The sequence below is a fragment of the Physella acuta genome, unplaced genomic scaffold (assembly GCF_028476545.2).
Source record: "Physella acuta isolate Inbredline_101_S28 unplaced genomic scaffold, ASM2847654v3 ptg001663l, whole genome shotgun sequence".
NCBI classification, from domain to species: Eukaryota; Metazoa; Mollusca; class Gastropoda; family Physidae; genus Physella; species Physella acuta.
This window is the reverse complement of record NW_026733176.1, coordinates 103,319-120,000: the sequence shown is the minus strand read 5'-3', so window position 1 is coordinate 120,000 and position 16,682 is coordinate 103,319. Positions and strand designations below refer to the sequence as shown.

At 39.9% G+C, this 16,682-nt stretch overlaps 1 protein-coding gene across 1 annotated transcript in view; it reads right to left on the bottom strand.

Moving 5' to 3' along the window:
- Positions 1 to 2,270: 2,270 nt before the first annotated feature.
- LOC131929703 (Krueppel-like factor 6) overlaps positions 2,271 to 16,682 on the bottom strand; it is a 60,927-nt gene continuing 46,515 nt past the window's right edge. Inside the window, 3 exon segments of the mRNA XM_059286044.1 lie at positions 2,271 to 2,580; positions 3,044 to 3,647; positions 3,650 to 3,976. Of these exon segments, the coding sequence (XP_059142027.1) occupies positions 2,393 to 2,580; positions 3,044 to 3,647; positions 3,650 to 3,976 (1,119 nt within the window). The 3' untranslated portion in view covers positions 2,271 to 2,392.

Below are 16,682 nucleotides of genomic sequence, written 5' to 3'. Positions count from 1 at the left end.
AGAATAATTAGATAACAATTAAGTCCACTTGTTATTAAGCCAAGAAGCTGTAAATTATTGAAAACATATTGAGCATGATCAAAACCAATTGTACAATCAATGTGCAGAAAATAACAGAAGGCCTGTTCCCTTGAAAGTTGTCTCCCTTTACATATTACTTTTACTGACAAGGAAATAACTCTACATTAACAGAATGTAAATGAGAAAAATATGGTGTATGTAGTTATACATTGTAAAAGGCAACTCACTGAAATGTGCTAGAATCAATCATGATGAAATCTGCGTATATTTAATTACACATTTTAAAAATACTACTCTTTCTAATGATTTTTTTTAAAAAAAAATCTAGTAATTAAGACTTTTTAAAAACCTACCCTAATTTCAAGTCATGTAAATATTTTACAATTTAATCAAATATTAATTAATAAACAATCATCATAGCAAATCAAATGGTATGATTTAAAGGAGGAAGTTAAATTACATGTGTGCTTAAAATAAAAAAAAATTAAAGTGCTTTAAAATATTCATTATAATTAGTTTCACTTTTGTAAGCAATTAGTTTTTCTGGTTTCTGTCTTTAACAAAGTACTTACAATTGGCAAGAAAAGCTTCTTTTTGATAGGAATTTATTTAAAATAAAGCTTAAAAACCTTAAATTCTAGGTTTAGACAATGAGGTATAAAATATATTTAATGTGAGTTTCAGTGTCAAACTAATTGTAGAAATACCAGTTGTATTTGTCGGAGGACTTCCAAGTTGTCTCTGTAGCCAATCAGTTAAGTTCCGTACAACAGTAAAAAAATTAAAGATAATGTGTGAAGCCAATATAGTAAAAAAAATGCAACAACAGTTTCATCGATGAATAAATAAATATAAATATACAAATGTGGTTGAAATAGTTGTATTTTCTTCCACAAGATCTTTGCAGAAAATGTCGAATTTATTGAAGCTTCACCAACAGATCTCTTAATGGTCCTGTTAGTTTTAGAATCACCTACTTCATCTTTAAACAAATGGGCAAAATTCTTTAATCTCCGCCTACACAGTATCTGAATGGTTGGAGTAACTAAAACTCCGCCCTCAATACAAGTAAATGGTTCAAATAACTTAAGCTCACACACAATTTTCTAAAATTAAATGGTCCAAATAATGTAAGCTCTGCCCACAAGAGCTTTGAATGGTTGAATTGAGTAAAACTCCGGCCTCAAGATCTCTAAATGGTCCTAATAATGTAAGCTCCGCCCAGAATAAATCTGAAGGGTACATGAACACATCAATCATTGAATGCAACCTCTACTGAAGCCTTCTCTGAGATATCATTCTATTCTAAACAAGTTTTATGGTAAAAAAATAATTACATCTAATTTAATCAATCATTGGTATCACTAATAGGTTTAACACAGATATTTTCAACAGACAAAATGTGTAATTTTTAATTCCCTTTTTGATTTGCCAACAAAAACCAATTGTTTGGCTTAAAAGTTTTTTTTTAAGATCCATAGTTTTTATGATCCAATAGGACATTGTTTTGACCGGTATTCACATCGAATGAAAACTGCAGTGTTTTAAAACATTGTTTAAAGTCACATTTAAAGTTCATCTTTAAGCCAAAGAAAATGTAGTACTTTTCTTAGACCAGAAGTCTATACATTATCCGTTGCCATGTCTTTCTGTGAAAACAGAATCAAGTGATTGATAGTCCGCAGACTGAACTATCCAATCACGTACACCAATAATGTTTCAAATAATTCACCAGTGTAATGCATTTGATTGAGGAATGCACACAGAATAAATAATAAGGCCCACATAAATATTAGTTTCATGAAGTTTTCAGAATTCGTCTGTTTTAGGAATTTCGTCCCCTAGTGAAAATATAGACCGCAGTGGTAACTGTAGACCCATAGTGCAACTTTTGACGTATACTGGAATTATAGACTCAGTTGTAGAACGTTGTTGGAACTACGTGTGCAAGGTGGAACTAGAGATCCAAGGTGGATCTAGAGGTCCAAGGTGGATCTAGAGGTCCATGGTGGATCTAGAGGTCCTTTGGTGGAACTAGAGGTCCTTTGGTGGATCTAGAGGTCCATGGTGGATCTAGAGGTCCTTGGTGGATCTAGAGGTCCATGGTGGATCTAGAGGTCCATGGTGGATCTAGAGGTCCTTGGTGGAGCTAGAGGTCCTTTGGTGGATCTAGAGGTCCTTTGGTGGATCTAGAGGTCCATGGTGGATCTAGAGGTCCTTTGGTGGATCTAGAGGTCCATTGTGGCACTATAGGTCTATGCTGGCACTATACGTAAGTTGAGTTGCTTGGTGGAGTTACAGGTCCATGGTGGATCTAGAGGTCCATGGTGGATCTAGAGGTCCATGGTGGATCTAGAGGTCCATGGTGGATCTAGAGGTCCATGGTGGAATGTCTTTTCATGTGCAGGGCCAGATGGTCACTCCTGGAGAAACACCGGACACAGAAGCGACACTGGAACGGCTTGGCGCCGGTGTGTTTGCGGAAGTGCCGAGTCAGCTCGTCTGACCGTGCGAACCGCCACTCACACCCCTCCCAGGTGCACTTGTAGGGCTTCTCACCTGTAACAGGAGAACTCACGTTAATACAGGTGGATGTCTGGGGTGGTGGTGGTGGGGGGGGGACTGCTCTAGAACATACGGGAACAGGACATTACCCCCTGTCATTACACCCCCACATTACCCCACACAAAAACTGAAGTAGGACATTAGCCCCACTCTCCCCCCCCCCCCCCCCCCCCCCCCCCGAGTCGATCACTAATTGACGCTGTAGCTAAGAGGGATAAGCTTAGGATTAGGAAAAAAGGTATACGGATATAGAGATAGTTTAAGGACAGATTAAAGATAAGTAGAGATAGAGGAATAGGGTTAAGTATATGGATACGAATCAGGGTGCGAAGATGGGCAGGGATAGGGATGAATTATCTAGTCATGTACATTGTTTATGAGTATTTGCATTTGTATCACTGTCTCAGTTACACATTCGTTACACACGATCGTAAAAAAAACGTAACTAGTAACTTACCCGTGTGTGTACGTAGATGTGCTTTGAGATGAGAACTTTTTGTGTACACCTTTTTACAACCCGTGTAGGGGCACTTGTGTATACGTCTGCGACTGTCCGGACTACTCTCGACCCTGGGGTGGAGCCCAGCTGGCACCATGGGTGGCCTCTGGGACAGATTGGCCATAGAGTGGGCCATGTGCGCGGCGGCCGGGTGGCCCGGGGGTAGGTGGATCCCAGGGTGGGCTGGGTGCTGCAGGGTCTGCTGTTGGACGGCACGCATGCGCGCGGAGTTGAGGATGAGTCTTTGGTTCTTGTGGATTAGATCTGCGGAGTAGGGTCTCAGCTCCACCGTCTCCGTCCTCCCCGGGGACGCGATGAGCTTCAGGGCGTGGGGGTCGTTTGATTTTGGCTTGAGGGGCGACAGGGGCGGGTCGCTGATGTTGCTGTCCCAGGATACGCCGCTGGAGGAGGAGCTGAAGCTGTTGATGCTGACTGTGTCGGACAGTTTGTCGGACAGCCGGTCGTGTATATTTAGCATTGCCAGCGCTTCCAGTTTTTCGTCCATCGGCGTGTCGTCGTCGCTGTCGTCTTCTAAGTCGTCTTCCTCGTCGTCGATGTACCCCGGAATTCGTCGGGGTCGATTTCGGAGTCGGGTAACTCGGAGTCATTGTATTCGGAGTCACCGGTGGCGGCGCCGAAGGAGGAGCAGGAGTTATCGTCGTCTAGAGATCGGGCGTCAGCGCCGTGGACGAGTGATGACTCCTGGAGGACGGTGCCGCACGCGCCGTCTGGGACAAGGTCGTCGTCTGCTAGGTTGGCGCCGATGGTGATGCAGCTGATGTTGTTGTGCTGACGAAGGCTGGCGTTGGCTAGTTTCTGGTCCGGGGAAAGTTTTTTGAATGACGTCAGTTTGGGTTCGTTTTTCAGGTAGCGCTCCATCTCGAGACAGTTCTGTAATGAAAATGTAAGACTTATGTTAGACTTATGTTAGACTTATGTTAGACTTATGTTAGACTTATGTAAGACTTATGTTAGACTTATGTTAGACTTATGTTAGACTTATGTTAGACTTATGTTAGACTTATGTTAGACTTATGTTAGACTTATGTTAGACTTATGTTAGACTTATGTTAGACTTATGTTAGACTTATGTTAGACTTATGTTAGACTTATGTTAGACTTATGTTAGACTTATGTTAGACTTATGTTAGACTTATGTTAGACTTATGTTAGACTTATGTTAGACTTATGTTAGACTTATGTTAGACTTATGTTAGACTTATGTTAGACTTATGTTAGACTTATGTTAGACTTATGTTAGACTTATGTTAGATTTATGTTAGACTTATGTTAGACTTATGTTAGACTTATGTTAGACTTATGTTGTCATTTTTCGGTTCAAATACAGCTGTTTACGTTTGTTGTTAGACTTAGTTGTAATTTTTTTTGTTTTAAATACAATAGTTTAGACTCTTTTTTTAAGATTTACTCCACAAATTTTTAGATTACTTAAAAAAAAAAATAGGTTTTCTATAGTGAATTAATCTTAGCAAAATCATTAGAATATAATGTAATATTTAAACGCCAGAAAAAAAAACCCCACGAAAAACGACACAATTACAAAAGAATAGACCCGCAGAATGATCATAGTTGTTTTTTTTTTTTTTTTACTTAACGACCAGACATTGCATATGCTGTTTAAATAACTTTTTGCGCCATATTTGGATTAAAAAAAAAAACAACAAATCTCACGGCTAAGCCCATCCTGCATGTGCAATATTTATAAAACTTTGTCGGACACTAGTCAGTCAGGTAAATCCGTAGGACTTGAAATAAACAATGTTTTTTGTAGAACTCGGGTGCTCTCTATTTATGTATACAACAAGAAATTGGGATATCCCCCCCCCCCCACACACACACACTTCCAGTCTATAAAAATAAACTTTCTCCCCACCCCCCCTCGTCTCTGTGGACGCCATAAATCGATCAACCTTATACCGGTTAGTTAGTGCTTACAATACACTTGTATGTGTATTGACCAGGAATGGAACAAGGGCATTCATCAACAACATGAGCAAGAGTTGTTGAACTGGCTGTCTGTAAACTGTGTTTTGTGATATTTTCTTTACTGATATTTTCTTTACTTTACGTATGGCTTAGGTGGATGTATCCGCGGACATAAAATATTTTTTTTTTATCTAGGTGGATATGTCCGCGCACATAAAATATGTAAATCATATTATCTAGATGGATAGAACAGTGGATATAAAATGAAAAAAAATTATCGCGGTGGATATATCCGCGGATATAAAATAAACAGTATCTAGATTAAAAATTCTAGATGGATACATCCGCAGATATGCTGTTCGCTTATCCGTACACCATCCGTAATTGATGACATCATCACGAAGGGGTGGCCATGGTGCCAACATCTGAACCTTAAGGGAGCTTAACACTAACCTAACTCTAAGAGCTTAACACTAACCTAACTCTAAGAGCTTAACACTAACCTAACTCTAAGAGCTTAACACTGACCTAACTCTAAGAGCTTAACACTGACCTAACTCTAAGAGCTTAACACTGACCTAACTCTAAACCTTATTAACTGTGAGCTTGACACTACCCTAACTCTAAAGCTAATTTAACTGTGATATTAACACAAACTCCAAACTTTGTTAACTCATTATTAACTCTAAACACTATAGGTATATCAAACCTCCTCTCCTAACCCTAAATATAAATCTAAACCTGATCCTAACGTTGTGTCATACGGTAAACCCCCACACATTACCTCACCAACACACCCAACATCTCCGTGAGTACATGCGTGTAAAGCTATCAGACATGTCATGAGTCAGACTGGATTAACTCACAAGATAAACTCATCATTTTGACGTTTTACCTTACGCATTTTTAAATTTCTCTCAAAAATTTCTTCCACATTTTTTAAATCAAATAAACTAATACATAGGGGCGGGGTTCAAGCTATTTGTTAATTCTTAGTTATCGTTCTTTAAAACATGAAATCACCTGTCACGTAAGAAGCAGTAATGTAAGGATTCTTAAGCTAGTTCCTCCTCAATCTAAACCCTTCACACGGCCCAACCTAGATGTAGTACGCTCAGGTAGACGTATTAATAAATCCAACTATAATCTTTTATTCATTAGCCAAGCCAGGTTGATTAACATAACGAGCGTTTAAGTTCAGAACGAAATTAGAACAACATTCATCATAAAAATAGGGGAAGACGTTTATAAGTTAGCGGGCCAGAGGCATTCCATTGCCAGTGAGTGATAGATAGCATTGTTAGTGTTCAATTACACGTGTGATTAGTTAGCAGAAACTGGTTGCGTCATCAGAACTTTACTGCAACAACATAGGTGTACATGTTGTATACAGAAGTTTTTTACTTTCTCGTCTACAGAGTATAGAGGACGTATAGTAATCGAGCACAAAAAGAACATCAAATTTTGACAGTTTTCATCGTTTTATACCTCAGTACTTCATCGTATACGGAGTATAGGGGACTTATTTTAATGGGGCAAAAATAATAAATGCAGATTTATAAAAAAAAATCAGCGTTCTATGCGTAATCGAGTTGGAAAAACTGGGCTATGCAATTCTGTCCTTATGTCTGAATGTGTGTGTATGTGTGTGTGAAAAATAATGTTGAACTGAAATAAAGAGAGTTCTGAGGAATTTCGTCTCTTGAGAAAGAAGGCATTACACATACATTCGATCTTTTAGTACTGTTAGTAAATAAAGGTAATATTGTAGTTTTATAAAATATAGTTTAAGATTCGCTGAGGTGATGACAACACATAAAATGACACCGCCTCTAGTATGACCACATACAAAATGGCACCGCCTCCATTATAACCACATACAAAATGGCACCGCCTCTAAGAAGAAATCTCATAGAAATATTCCCCCCTGATCTAGACAATTCTCAGCAAATTTGCTCCCGTCTGTCTTACACTTATCTTCCTCGTAGCTCTTTGGCACAAAATCTTTTCTCATAACTGATTTCATTCCCCCCCCCCCCCACCCTTCTCGATGAGCGAGAGAGAGCATGCAACAATCTCCTGTTCTCGAGAACTGGCACTTATCTATGTCAAATAAACGCGAGGTCATTCAACTTTAACCCATGAAAGGTGACGCAACCTTTGTAACTCTGAGACATCGTAAGCCGATCCACATGTAACTAGGCAACACACCCAAACATTTCTATTTAAATCCACATGCTCACCCTAACGTTCAGAAAAGTAAAACCGATGATCACGGTCTAAGTTTGAGCATGGCTTGTATTTAAAGATGACTTGTTATCATCTTTTAAACTGATTAAAAAAACCTGACTTAGATGTATAAAGTAAATCAAAAAGAAAATTTCCTGATATTGAAGGAAGATGTACAGACGAGAATCTAAACCCTCGCACTCGATGTAGTATTGATAAACCCATCAAGAAAGTGGATGAAAAGGTCGGAGAATGTAAACTTCAGTCCAACGACCGAGTTCTTTGGAAACATTTTTTATAGGGGGAAAAAATCGGTGAACTCCCACTGTGAATGTGAGTTGAAAGATGCGTTTAATTTGAGTAGAAAAGCTGATAGTTTTTAAACGCGTGACGAAATTTTCAGCAAATTTAGTCTTTTCTAAAATCTGTGTGTTTTCGGTGCAATAGCCAAACACCTTTAGAATGAATCAACCTCAAAAATTAACATAGAACCTTAGATTTATACTTGTACTTTGCAATAACAATCGCGCAATATATATATATATATATATATATATATATATATATATATATATATATATATATATATATATATATATATATATATATATATATATATAAAGCCGACCAAAAGAAGTTATTTTGATGCTCTTAGGATCCACCTACATAGTGTATGTTGGGATTTCTAACCGAAGAAAAGATACATTCGTTGAAAGACAGATTGTCAATACTCGTCTAGGTTCGTTCAGATTCGAACCAGTTTCGTGCAGATTCGAAACATTGACATCTAACCGAAATATGATCGCTACTCAAACATAAGATCTACGCCGTTAAAGTCCACGTAAATATAGTTGACGCTTCTTACAAGGGGTCGACAAAAACGCATCGCTCATTTACATCCTGTCTCACCTTTATGTCTCACCATTCTATCTTACCTAACTATCATGTCCCACTTATCTTACCACACCATCTCACCATCCTGTCTCACCTTAATGCCTCACAATTTTATCTTACCTAACGATTATGTCCCACTTATCTCACTATACCATCTCACCATCCTGTCTCACCTTAATGCCTCACCATTCTATCTTACCTAACCATTATGTCCCACTTATCTCACTATACCATCTCACCATCCTGTCTCACCTTAATGCCTCACCATTTTATCTTACCTAACGATTATGTCCCACTTATCTCACTATACCATCTCACCATCCTGTCTCACCTTAATGCCTCACCATTCTATCTTACCTAACTATCATGTCCCACTTATCATCTCACTATACCATCTCACCACATATCACCATCTCATCTCACCACACCGTCTCACCTTCATATCCAACAATTCCGTCACACCACCATGTCTCACCATTCTGTCTCACCACTGTCCTACTTTGCGTCTCACCATCTTGTCTCACCATCTTGTCTCACCATGATGTCTCACTTTCCTGTCTCACCACTGCCATACTTGTTGTCTCACCATAATGTCTCACCATCATGTCTCACCATTCTCTACCACTTGTTGTCTCACCATTCTAACTCGTCGCTCCTCAACCTACACACCCCAACAACGCCCTCACAAACATATCCCCCACTGCCTAGCATGCCCATAACATAAGAATTTATTATGTCAACTTTCCGTGACTTTTTAGTATTTCCCAAACCCATATTACCACAAGGAGACAACGTGTAATACAGCGCACAGCAACTCAATTCACGACCATATTTACTGTATCAACTCTTCGTCCTTTGTCAGTCGTCTTGTGTCAGTATTCTTTTGTCAGTCATTTTTTCTCCGTCACCCTTTGTCAATCTCCCGTGTCGTTTCAGTGTTTTCTTCATAGTAGAAACATTTCGGTGACCAAATCCGCTTCGGTACGAGGAAAATCAAATACCATTTCAAGGAAACTTGTTTTACCACTCCCCTACCTTATTTATACAATCACGTTTTTTTTTCCCGGCTAGATGAAGTTTTAGTTTCGTAGTTCTGTGGTGATCAAGCACGCAGAAAGAAAACGAAAACAAGGGGCAAGTAACTGGGGTTTAAGTCTTCAGGAAAGACAAGCAAGGGAAATTAATATTTAGAGCTGTTAGTTTTGAGATGTGTGTGTGTGGGGGGGGGGGGGGGGGTGAGACTTGGTTCACGTGATATCAGACAGGGGGGTGAATTGATTGAGTTAATGGAGTGAGTTGATGTGAGTGCTCTTACAAGGATGACACGGGCGCGTGTAGGTCTGGAGTATGTTGTTGCTGTAAAATGCTAGGTGTGAGTGTGGGGTGAGTGTGGGGTGAGTGTGGGGGTGAGTGTGGGGTGAGTGTGGGGGTGAGTGTGGGGGTGTGAGTGGGGGTGAGTGTGGGATGAGTGTGTGGGGGTGAGTGTGGGGGGTGAGTGTGGGGTGAGTATGGGATGAGTGTGTTGTGGGGGTAGTGTAGGGATGGTGTGAGTGATATAAGAGTGGATGGGGGTGGTTGTGTGGTGGTGTAGAGGTGATGTCGGTGATACTAGAGTGTAGGGTTGGTGTGGTAGTGGGGTGGGGGTGGTGTGAACTATTTGCATGGAATTGTGTTTGCGGGGTACGTGGGGAGAGAGGTAGTAGCGGAAGGGTTAGTGCCGGCGCCAGGTTATTTAGCGCCCTAGTCAAACCTTATTAAATGCGCCCCCCCCCCTCCCCCCCCCCCCCCGCAATTTTGTTCGTGACCCCGTATATTTCAATTAGCATCCCCCCCGCTCAAATTTTCAATTTGTTTTTCCAACCCATTTTGGCGCCCCTCTACAGACAGCGCCCTAGGCGACCGCCTAGTTCGCCTTATAGGTAGCGCCGGCCCTGGGTGTATTAAAAGTGAAGGGGGTGTTTCAGAGTGCTGGGAAAGAAGATGCCAGAAAAGTTGAATGGGGGGGGGGGGGGGTTGGCGTATTGTGAGTGTCGAAAGAAGGGGGCTCACCAAATGTTGGGTGCTGAGACAAGCAAGGATGAAAAATTGAAAAGTGATTTGGTCCGAATTTCCGGGGTAGATGGATATATTTAGGTAACCTTATACAGCTTTTCACCCTATACAACAGGATCTATAGCTACGTAACTGTGTGCATGTGTCGTACGCAGTCCGTCCTAGTCGGGTGGGTCTGGTCTATTTACTAATGCCCGTGGTCGTAGGCTTGCACGGGAGGTGGGGGGGGGGGAAGTGGGGGGTATGGTCGCAGGGGTGGGGGGGGGGAAGGTTACAGGGCAGTAGCGTAGCGAGGGGGGGGGGGGGGCGGGGGGGGGACATATGTCCCCGGGCGCCGACCTTAGGGGGCGCCAAAATGGGTTGGAAAAATAAGTTGAGGGGGGTGCAAATCGAAAGTTGAGGAGGGGGGCAAATGGAAATCTCGAGGGGGGGGGGGGGGCAAATAGAAAGTTTGAGGGGGGGGGGGGGTGAAAATCGAAAAGTTTGTCCCCGGGCGACGGGAAGGGTCGCTACGCCTCTGTTACAGGGTGGACATCAAGGAAGTGACGATTAATTTTGAAAAAAAATGGGGGGGGGGGGGGGGGGGGGAGGGGTTCGAAAAAAATGGAGAGTAAATATTTAGGGTATTGAAAAAGTGGTTAAATTGATAGAAAAGATGTAACCCCAAGTTTAAAGTGCGGACTTTCTAATTGGAGGTTCAGTCTAGAACCAAACCGAGATTATGTTTGCAAGATGGCGGCGCTGTTTACAGTAATTAGTTACACAACTCGGGACGGGCAATTAGTTATAACAGGGATAATCAGCCCGCACACAAACTCAAATCTCACAATTTAATTTATATTGACTTTCTTTTCTCTCTCCACTTTTCATGCGCAAACAACCACTGAGCATCGTCAACTTCCGGTAATAACCCCCCCCCCCCACCCCCACCCCTTTTTTCCCCACCCACAAGTCAATGACGTAGTCAACAAAATAAGACAAGGACAAAAATAGACTTCCGGCAGCGAGTAAATATGTTGAGTCAGCAAATTGTGTGCTCATAATTAGAATAATAATATAGCACGTGCTTTTAAATAGAGATGAGTGGGAGTGATGATGAAGGAGTGGGGGGGGGTGGGGGGGGGGGGGGGGGGGGGGGGAGGGGGGAAGGTAAAATATTAACGTTTTAAAAATTATTAAAAACGAAAAGGACTATCCTGTTGCTTTTACCTTGATCGTTCGTATGTTTCCATACAATCGTAACAATTTGTTAGTACATTGGTTGGGTATAAAAAAAGGTAGCTAGGCATTGTGAAAGTATATGTTGGTCTGTACTGGTAGTGGGCGATGCGGCTCATAAGCTATGACCGCAGGAAAGGATACACCTCTTTCATATGGCCAATGTGAATATATTACGGTTGGGTTGGGATACTCCAAGCAGGTTGTTATTGACAGTCAATCTAAAACCGGTCTACAGACGTCCCCCGCCAAACTTACCGTCACTCTATCGTTTCCCCCTCCCTCAAGCCGCATTGACTAACTACAACCTATCCCTTGCCTAACCACATTGTTGGTCTAAACCCATACCCCCAAATACTGTCAGTCTACCCCCACCCCCAAATAAAACACCAAATAAAAAACCTCACTATCCCTTACCCCCTCCCCTAACCATATTTCCATTTATCCCTCTAACAACCATTGCCATTCCACCCCCACCCCCCTACAACACACCAAAAGACACTCATTATCTCCAATTCCTTACCCCTAAGCATATTGTCATTTCTATTCCCCTACCTAAACTATAATGTCAGTCTATCCTACCCCACCCTCCCAATCACACTTTCAGTCTATCCCTTACCCCACCCTCCCAATCACACTTTCAGTCTATCCCTTACCCCACCCTCCCAATCACACGGTCAGTCTACCCCCTCCCCCAACCACATTATCAATCCCCCCCCCCCCTTAACTACAAAACACACTCTCACTATATCCTACCCCCTACTCCAGCCACAATGTTAACTTATCCCCCCCAACCCCATTATCAATGTATCTTAACCTCCCCCCTCCCCCTTGGATCCTCCCCGCGCCACACACCAGATAATTAACCATAAACGGCAGCGACAATCATCACCGTCAATAACGCTGGCAGCGACGAGTCACGAGAGAAAATAATCGCAGCGATCAATGGGCTCACAAAAAATTTCTCGCAACAGTTTGAAAATTTCAGCATTGATTGCGGATCGCTGAGCGGTCGCAGGATCTTCAAATATCGAACCGTCAGGTGGACTGACTTCAGCAGATGGCACTGAAGGCCTTGCACTTGGCGACAGCAGAGATAGAAGATAGTCTGATCAGTTCACGGTGGGGGGGGGGGGGGGGGATGATATTCTGGAACCCTCTAGACTCTAGTCCAATGCCAAAAAAAAACTGTTATATATTTCTTTATATATATATATATATATATATATATATATATATATATATATATATATATATATATATATAAATATATATAAATATATATAAATATATATATATATATATATATATATATATATATATATATATATATATATATATATATATATATATATATATATATATATATATATATATATATATAAGCTTAAATCTTTACTTCTCCTAAACAATAAAGTTAAACGGTGTGGCCCAGCGGTTAGAACGCTAGACTGCTAACCCGAAAGCCTCGAGTTTGTATCCGGGTTTAAGTGAGTAGTACGTCCCTTAGTTCACCCAGCTCTGATGGGTAGCTAACTCAAATTAGGGAAAGTAAAGGCGGCTGGGCATAGTGCCTACCACATTGTCAATTCAATTATTGAAGTTAGTGAACCATATAAACTCTACTTTATCTGCTTCATGTTTCTCGGGCACGAACAGAAAAAAAAGATGATGAAACAATGCAGTTATACCAAGATTTAAAACTATTAACAATTGAATACGACGATTAAGTTTTGCTTCAATAAAAATTAGTCATCTAAATAAAGAAGCGCAAAAATGGTTTATGATTCAATAACGGATTTCAAATATTTTAAAACGAAGTCCGTTAACAATGATTTTTTCAAGAAATTATACAAGTTAAAAGACAAGAAATTAGAGTACACTTTAGTCTTGCTTCTTAGCTTAGTCGGCGTGATGTACATTTAAATTAATTAAAAATCCGCCTTATTTTATAATAATGGTTAACCAGTTTCATGTTTGCAGACACTGAAAGAAACCCAATGTTCAGACCATCTTTGCCGTGTTAATTTAACGAAGACGGTCGTTGTCCGATACAGCTAGACAAGCCGGGCTTTAATTACCGTTTTAATTAAGAGAAACAATACTTCAAAAAAGTTTACAATCTCAAGCTCTCAGTTTCAAAATTAAAAAAAAAAAAAAAAAAATTCTTCTCATTAATATGATTGGATGGAAGAAGGGTCATCGATACCGTGATTAAATATTTAGAATGATGAAACAGATCTAAGTTTATTTTTGGTAGTACAAGGGAAATTTATACAGTTTTATTGTGATAGACAGTCTCATTAGATCAGATGTGTACTAGACAACAACTACATAATTTGGTTGTACATTATAGTCTCATTAGATCAGTTGTGTGCAAGAAAACAGCTGCATAACTTGGTTGTAAATTGTAGTCTCATTATATCAGTTGTGTGCTAAAAAACGGCTGCATACTTTGGTAGTAAATTATAGTCCCATTAGATCAGTTGTGTATGAATCAGTTGTGTGAGAATACCGCCACAATTTTCAAACTGACTTGCACTGTTTGTTTTTTGTTTTTTTATGCTTGCTATTTTTCGTCTTGTAAACTACTGGGGTTTTCAATGGTATGCTACAATTACGTATAGTTACATTGATACCAAAAACCATGCTCAAAAGCTTTCAGACTGTATGCTACCAAGACCTTTCAATGCTACGAAATTTTTAAAATTTTTATTGTATGCTACTGAAATTGTGTGCTACTGAAATTGTGTGCTACTGTAATTGTGTGCTACTGTAATTGTGTGCTACTGTAATTGTATGCTACTGTAATTGTATGCTACTGTAATTGTATGCTACTGTAATTGTATGCTACTGTAATTGTATGCTACTGTAATTGTATGCTACTGTAATTGTATGCTACTGTAATTGTATACTACTGTAATTGTATGCTACTGTAATTGTATGCTACTGTAATTGTATGCTACTGTAACTGTATGCTACTGTAACTGTATGCTACTGTAACTGTAAGCTACTGTAACTGTAAGCTACTGTAATTGTATGCTACTGTAACTGTAAGCTACTGTAATTGTATGCTACTGTAGTTGTATGCTACTGTAACTGTATGCTACTGTAATTGTATGCTACTGTAACTGTAAGCTACTGTAATTGTATGCTACTGTAGTTGTATGTTACTGTAACTATATGCTACTGTAATTGTATGCTACTGTAATTGTATGCTACTGTAACTGTATGCTACTGTAACTGTATGCTACTGTAATTGTATGCTACTGTAGTTGTATGCTACTGTAACTGTATGCTACTGTAATTGTATGCTACTGTAGATGGCCATGGGCTGTGTCTCGCTATGTTGATAGTTTACAATAAACTTTATAGATCACAATGGACAGCGATGTTCAAATATTCACGACAACAACAAAAAAATAGTTCTAGCAGCGGAGTCTAAAGTATCAATTGTTGAGCCAATTCCCGATGAAGCTCTATCCACGATACTAAGTCCCCACGCATGCGCAGAGCGATTTATCATGCTGGGGTTTCCGAAGCAAGAACTCCCATCGCAATAATAAACTATGTTGTGAATGGTTTAAGTTCAAACGCCGTCCCATTTGTAGATGTATGGTAACCAAATAATTTTCAAATAAAGCATTATTATTTTTAAAAAAGTTAGCCACTCTATCTTCTTGCACATTTCGGGTATGTATCCCGAGTTCCGAATTAAATTAGCCTAATTATGACGGCCTTGTTGTTATTAATTATTAAAAGAAATCTAGCCTCAAACCAATTTTGCTTTTAGGATTATGTTTTTTTTCTTCAATTTTTAATGTGTAATATTTTTATCATACAATTTTTTTAAAAAGTTGAGATTTCACTTTTTAATTAAGAATACTTTGCTCAGATACCAATGAACAGCAACCAAACATCCTTCCATTGATGATAAGACTCAGCCCACATTTATTTTAAACTACCCCATCAGCTAAAGAAACACTTAGCCCTGCGTGCATTCTAACTACCGAAACAGGGCATAATTTCCGCAGTGCATTCTCACACAGGTCGAAGCACACGATCACCGCGCACTATATAATTCACGCTCAATCTCAAACAATTTTTTTCATACCCTCAAAGTGTGATGAACGCAGAAGAACAAAAAAAAACCCCGTCCAATTTTAGGAATAATCCAACAACGTAATAAGCAATGACTGGCGGTTATCTGCCGGCGCTTTTCGGTAATCTCACCACCATTATCATCCGATTTCCCCAGTAACTTTCCCAGGGTCAATTTTCCTGCTCATTTTTCTCCAATAAAGCCGATCGATACACAACGGGTCGATACGCCCCTGATTCAGTGTGGGTTTTGTTTTAGTGAAGGATGCTGTGAGCGCCTCATACAGAAGTATGGGTAACTCTTTGGTTAAGGCCTGGTAGAGAGTTGTCGTTCTTTAACGGGCTAACGGAGACTTGTTTGTGGTGGGCAAACGGAAGTTTGTCGTTTATGGTGGGCTAACATATAAAATAGAGAATGTACAGATTAGATGGGTGGCCATTTGAACTGACCCTTCATAACCGTAGACCAAAGCATCAGTATCAGGGTTCGAAATATACCTTTCCAAGACACACGCTTTACAGAGGACACACATTTAACCGAGGACACGCGCTTTACAGAAGACACACGCTAGAGAAGACACACTTTACTGAAGACACACTTTACAGAAGACACACGCTTTACAGAAGACACGCTTTACAGAAGACACACTTTACAGAAGACACACTTTACTGAAGACAAACACTTTACTGAACACACAAGTTGTACAGTAACCAGCAAGTATTGTGCTATTATGCCGAAGACTGGAGTTCGAATACGAATTGGTCTGGGATAACGTTGCCAGAGCAAAGACTTCAATCACTGTATGTCTTAGAATTCTTAAAGTAATCATAAGAAGCAAGAAATAACTAAAGGTTAAGTGTCAATAATTCTGATAAATCATGAAGTCGTGAGTTAAAACAAATCACGCTTTACGATCTAAAACCTTAAATTAACCCATAACACATGAGTAATAAAATATTTTGATCTAATAAATGATACAATAAATTATCACACTTGTCAGCATATCGCCATTGGCGTGGTGATGGAATGCATGCAAGATGCGCTATGACATTTATGCGCATTCAAAAGTTCCATGACATTTACTGTATAGAAAGAAAAAAAACTTGCAAGATTAGCAAATCAAGTTGTAGCTGAGCTTAAAGTTTAAACGTTCAT